Source organism: Sebastes umbrosus, chromosome 20 (genome assembly GCF_015220745.1).
Source record: "Sebastes umbrosus isolate fSebUmb1 chromosome 20, fSebUmb1.pri, whole genome shotgun sequence".
In the NCBI taxonomy this organism is placed as follows: domain Eukaryota; kingdom Metazoa; phylum Chordata; class Actinopteri; order Perciformes; family Sebastidae; genus Sebastes; species Sebastes umbrosus.
In genome coordinates, this window is record NC_051288.1 from 25,226,658 (window position 1) to 25,232,929 (window position 6,272).

A 6,272-nucleotide genomic window follows, 5' to 3' on the forward strand; every position below is an offset into this window, starting at 1 on the left:
TTTAGCTCTCTCTGAGTTACTCTTCAATTCGGCACGAATATAATATAATATATACTTCTATTTATTAACTTAAACCCTAATGTCTGATCCTGATTGGGAGCCTTAGCAAACAGTAAGATAAGATCAGATATTCCTTTATTAGTCCCACAGTGGGGAAATGTGCAGTGTACAGCAGCAAAGGGGATAGTGCAAAAAACAAGATGCATCAGCTCACACAGTAAAACAAATACAAAATATATATATATATGTATTATATATATATATATATAATACATATATATACACACATATATATATATATATACATATATATATATAAGATATAAAATAAGATATTCTTGTTTTAGTCCCACAGTGGGGAAATTTGCAGTGTACAGCAGCAAAGGGGATAGTGCAAAAAACAAGATAATGAATAATATAGAAAATATCAGGTTATTTTTTATTTTTTTAGTGTGTAAGTGGTCTACTGGGAGCAGTGCTGGTTGTGGAGTCTGACAGCTGCAGGAACGAAGGACCCTTTGGGTGTAGTAGTTATAGAAGTTGAGATATTTAACCAAAGTGGTGCTCAGCTACGTGAGTGCCGATTTTATTCGAGGAGTCAGTCGTTGCTATTTTAGTAAAATATCTTAACAACTAGTGTTTTACTGGGTTGTGTATGTTCAGATTGCAGCTCCTGTAGAGTTTAGCAGAGCTGCAGGTGGGCTAGTAACCCTGTAATGACAGCTACAGAGTCTAAACCCAGTCAGGCTGTTGAGGAGCACAACAACAACAACAACAACAAGCTGTGTGATATTAATAGAGTATGTGAGTAAACAGCTGGTTTGTGCATACACAACGTGTGCTTGTGTCTCAGTTTCTTTTCCTCATTACAGCAACTGAAACAGCAAAGAGATAAACTGAGGCAGTATCAGAAGAGGATCAACCTGCAGCTGGAGAAGGAGAGACTTTTAGCCAAGCAGCTGCTGAGAAATGGCAAAAAAGAGTGAGTATAGAGAGACGGATCACTACTGAACAAGGATGCTGTTGTGTCCTTTCAGCCAGATGTTATTCATATCAGACCACCAAAAAAAACTTCTTGTGTAATTCCTTATATATATATTAGAAACTATTTATTTATTTAGCAGCGATAGTGCACATTAATCAACATTTCAGTGTCTACCTCAGTGTAAATGTGCCAGAGTTAGCAGGTTATTACAAATGAGTGTCCTGATGTTATCAACGCAGTGCTTCGGCAAGTACTGCAGCACAACACAATATAATAAAATACAATAAAACACATGACTACATTACAAAAGTAGCTGTTTTTTTTTTTAAACAATAAGAGTATGTAACGACAGTGACAGAGATGAGGTAGTATGGTTACTCATGATTGCAGGTTTGCTTTGCTTTAAGCCATCTCTTAAAGGATAACTTTGGTGTTTTTCAACCTGAACCCTATTTTCCCATCTTTTTGTGTATTTAACCATCTTAGTCCTGGTTTTATTGTGATTTTATTATTCAGAGGGATTCTTATTTGATTGATCTTTTGGGTTCAAACAGGAAAGCACTCCTCTTGCTGAAAAAGAAGCGCTACCAGGATCAACTTCTAGACAAGACGGAGAACCAGATTGGCAACCTGGAGCGTATGGTGAGTTATCGGAGGATTCGACTGACACGCGACTGTCTTGAGTGCGTTCACACCTGTACTTGGAGCTGTCCACTCGTGATCGGATCATTCAGGACGCGTGTTAATACCAGGTCTGAATGGGGCCTAACAGTTCCTCTCTTTTCTGCGTGTTTTAGGTCCAGGACCTGGAGTTCGCCCAGATTGAATCGAAGGTCATTCAAGGGTTGAAAGTTGGAAATGAATGTCTGAAGAAGATGCACGAGGTAGGCGGTGGAAAGAGTCCCAGATGTAATCTCACGTCTGTATTCGCTGCTTATTGATTATTGCTCTGGTTGTTCCCATGTTAGGTGATGTCTGTCGAAGAAGTAGAGCGGATTATGGACGAAACCCAAGATGCCATCGAGTACCAAAAGGTAAATTGAGGACCATTTTCTAAACTCTGATGGAGAATATAAATATGTTTGTTATTGTTGTTTACTGAGAGCTTGTTTTCTCTCTGCAGCAAATAGACGAAATGCTGGCTGGATCTTTATCACAAGAAGATGAAGATGCTGTACTGGCTGAGCTGGAGGCCATAACTCAGGTTGGTCTCATCAGCATTTTGTTTGTTTGTTTGTTTGTTTATTTACACATGTCAAAAATTAAAAAGATACAATATATAATTTGTAAGGGGATGTGAAGGAGAATTACCTAAAAACCCTCCAGGGGCTTGAAAAGTGTCATTCTCCAGGCAGCATATTACATTTAATGATTACAGTATAATGTAAAATACAAGATTTGTAATTTTAGATTTAGTAAAAGGCAGTCCATATGGGAAATATTGGTGAACCATTGTTTATGATTTTATTGGATTTGTGTGTTTGAAATTGAAATTAAAACGACATTAGAGGTTGAGAGGAGCAGTGCGACCCTTCATTGTGTTCAATCTGCTCTGTTTGCCCTCTCAGGGAGACGTTGAGCTTCCAGAGGTTCCCGAGGACGAGCTCCCAGAAGTCCCAGAGGCCACAGAGAAGACACCAGGTTTGTTCTCCCGCACACCTTTTCTCTTTTTTCTCTCAAATTCCTCTCTGACCTTTTGCTGTAACACAACGCCAAATAGACTCCTTGTGTTGTCCTGTTGCTGCCCTTCTGTGTTTATTGATCCCGCTTGTCATCAAACCTCAGAGTTCAGAGAGAAGAAACCAAACTTTGTTTTTTTTATGGTGAAAAGGAAAAGTAAGGATCAGCATGCGCCTCAATACTGCTGACCTCATTATGAGGATTCAGCCCCAACATGCTGTTTGAAAAAAATCATTCTCAGCTTTGTGTCGCTTCTCTAATTTAAGTTTTTTGGCGCGTTTGGCATGTTTAAAGGTGCAATGTGTCACATATCGTCACATGCTCCAAACAAATAAGGAGCAGCATTTCACCTCTACTACTGGGTCCATACTAGGGACGCTAATTTAGATTTTTTGTCTGACCGATAGTCGACCCTCGTTAATCAAGATTAGTTGGTGGTTTTAGTGCCTAACAAGCCGCCCAGCTGCAACGATAAGCCGATGCAACAACTGAGCCTACACCCCCCCATTCCGTGAGACCAAAAACAATACTTGCCTGCCACAGTGGCAGGAAATGAAAGAAGTTGATTTCAGACCCTATCTGTGAATCTGTGTTTTTTTCTCAGCGAGGGAACGTCCCAGAAAGAAGCCGGAGCGAGAGATGCTCGCTGCGTAGGAACGTGACTGACCTGCCTCAGCTGACCTGCTGGATCTTCTCCACGACACCTCAAGTCCTTTCATTAACCTACAACCAACACAAACATTTGCTGGAGAAGTCTGTGTCTCCTTCAGAGGCCTTTGATGAAGTGACAGCAGCCTCTCTCAGATACTGGGCTTCCTCCATAGCATCACCCAGCCGCTGTCCGTCCTCGGCTGCTGGTGCGTCGACACGTGAAGGCGGCAGGACGGCTTCACTCCGACCACGAAGACCTGTGAGATCAGATAATTGTGCCTAATCTTTGTTTCACTAGTGAATCATTTTACATACATTGACTTAACTTAAATGCATGTGTTACTCATTGTAATTCATCAAATGATCAAATCAAGGGTCGATTTACCCAAATTACTCAAAGACTTATTTATCCAATCACATAGTTTTATCTCATCATTTTTATTTGTTCAGCTTTTAGTGATTTCTGCCTTCTTTCAGTACAGCGGAGGTGCTTTAAAACCTCAACAGTAACATCTCTCAATCTCTGCATTCATTTGTCAGAATACAGACACACCAAGCCGACATCAAAGAACAAGCGGCGACGAAGGCCGCCAATTGCGTCACCTCACGTCGCCTTTGTCTTGGCCAAAAAGTTGCACTCGAACACATTGCAAAGACTACAGCCGACGGCCAGTTAGCACGTATGTTCTGCGCCTGTATGAGAGGAAATTACTCTCAACATGCTGAATTGGCCGAAAAAACTCCGACACGGGCAGACTAGAGCCGACGATGCGGGACACGATGCAAAAACTAAGCCGACCGTCCGCTTGGTGTGTCAGGACCTTTAGTTTCCCCAAAGACCCTTTTTTTTTTCTTGCTTTTAATAATAAAAAACATTTACAATACATTTAAAAGAAACACTGACATTATTTTTTAACTGCAAAAAGGAATTACACTGTGATTTCAGTTGGACTTTAAGGGGACATATCATGAAAAACTCACTTTTTCAGTGCTTGTGCACGTAGACGGGTTTCTTGTACACAAACTAGGGCTGTCAATCGATTGAAATATTTAATCGCAAATTAATCAAATTTTTTATCCATTCAAAATGAACCTTAAAGGAAGATTTGTAAAGTATTTAATACTCTTATCCACCTGGGATTGGACAAATATGCTTGCTTTATACAAATGTATGTATATATTTATTATTGGAGATCAAAAGTCAATCAGAAAAATAATTTGTTTTTTGAACATTAAAGCATGTAATCTATGGAGAACTGAACCTGCCAAAATAAATTAATAGATAAATAAATGACTCGATAAATAAATAAATATGTCATTAAATGTAGCAAAAATAATTTAAAAAATAAATGTAGCCATTAATTAATTGATAAAATATGAAAAGTGTAAGTTGATATTTCTGTTTTAATTTGCTTCTTTGTTTATTTGTACTTGTACTTTGTATTAATTCCCTTATGTATTTACTCTTCTGTTCAATTTTCCCTTTTATTTATTTATGTATTTATTTGTATTCATTTTTCAATTTATTTATTTTTGTATTTTTATTTACGTTGAGTGACAGGCCCATCATTTGCATAATGAGACAGAAATGCATAAAGAAATATGCATGCATAAATAAATAAATAAATACTTAAAAAAATAAATATAAGTTATATTAAATAAAAAGCTAAGTGCAAAAATAAAGAATAAATGCAAAAATAAATAAATACATCTAAAAATTAATAAAAAATAAATAAAAGGGGAAATTAAACAGAACAGTAAATAAATAAGGGAATCAATACTAAGGTAAATAAATAAAGACAAAAATTTAAATATTAAACATAATATCAATCTATGTCACATTTTATCAATTACTTAATGACTACATTTATTTTTAATATTATTTTTGCTACATATTAATGACATATTTATTTATTTATCAAGTCATTTATTTATCTATTAATTTATTTTTGATTTTGGCAGGTTCTGTACTCCATAGTAAACATGTTCTAGTAGAAACCTAAAATACAAGTATGAACCTGGAAATGAGCATGATATGTCCCCTTTAAAATCTGGTCAAATGAAACTATCTGCATCACCAGACAGCAATAGGACTGAGTGATAAAATGTTTTTCTTTCTGACCCTTTGAGGCAGCTGTGATGAATACGTAACCCGTGCTCTGTCCTTGTCTGCCTCGGTTGTTCTAACTGGGGACTTATTACAGGTTATTCCGGGTTATTTGACCCACCCTGGAACTTTTCATAAAGTACCGAAACATTTGCACAAGCATCTGTTTGGCCGTATATTCCCTGAGTGTGACCCCCTTTCAAGCAGCTTAACTAATCTAATTCTCTGCTCCCCTTGTGGATTAGTTCAGTGTCATTGGAGAAAGGGCTAATCATATCGTCCATGGGTTTACCTGTGAAGCCCAGACAACAGTAACTAATCTCTTTAAGGTAATAACTTGACAGAACCTGGATCTTTACCCACCGAGGATCATCATCGCAGGTTCCTGTAATTATTTTACTTTACTTGTATAGATAGATTCCAGAAAGAAAGATGGCCTACATTCATACGGTTTAAAATCCATCCAACTAATCTGTAAATCAGTTAATCTCAAAAACACTGATGACTAATACTGTCAGGCTGCAGACGTCATTTCATCAGTGCAGCATCAAACTGCTTCTCTCTCTCTCTCTCTGTATATTCTTTATACAATAAAAGTGATTTTTTAATTGTCATACTCTCCATTTCCACACTGCAGGTCACAATTCAAAGGTTCCACGGTTGAACACAAGGTGGCGACAAATATTTTCTAAAGCGTGTTGTGGAGAGGTGACTTTCATTTTTCTTTTTTAATCATGATTTTTATTGTTTCCTTAAGAAAAAGGAAAACAAACTAAACCATAACAAATAAAATAATATGATGCATATATGATAACAACTGTAAATTGAAAAACAAAGTATTCAAACACA

At 37.2% G+C, this 6,272-nt stretch overlaps 1 protein-coding gene across 1 annotated transcript in view; it reads left to right on the forward strand.

Moving 5' to 3' along the window:
* The window catches only part of chmp6b (charged multivesicular body protein 6b), a 4,633-nt gene extending 431 nt beyond the window's left edge, over positions 1–4,202 (forward strand). Inside the window, exons 2-8 of the mRNA XM_037754218.1 lie at positions 873–982; positions 1,540–1,627; positions 1,783–1,869; positions 1,954–2,019; positions 2,109–2,189; positions 2,554–2,626; positions 3,270–4,202. Coding sequence (XP_037610146.1) covers positions 873–982; positions 1,540–1,627; positions 1,783–1,869; positions 1,954–2,019; positions 2,109–2,189; positions 2,554–2,626; positions 3,270–3,319 — 555 coding nt within the window. The 3' untranslated portion in view covers positions 3,320–4,202. The remainder of the gene's footprint in view (positions 1–872; positions 983–1,539; positions 1,628–1,782; positions 1,870–1,953; positions 2,020–2,108; positions 2,190–2,553; positions 2,627–3,269) is intronic.
* Positions 4,203–6,272: the final 2,070 nt, after the last annotated feature.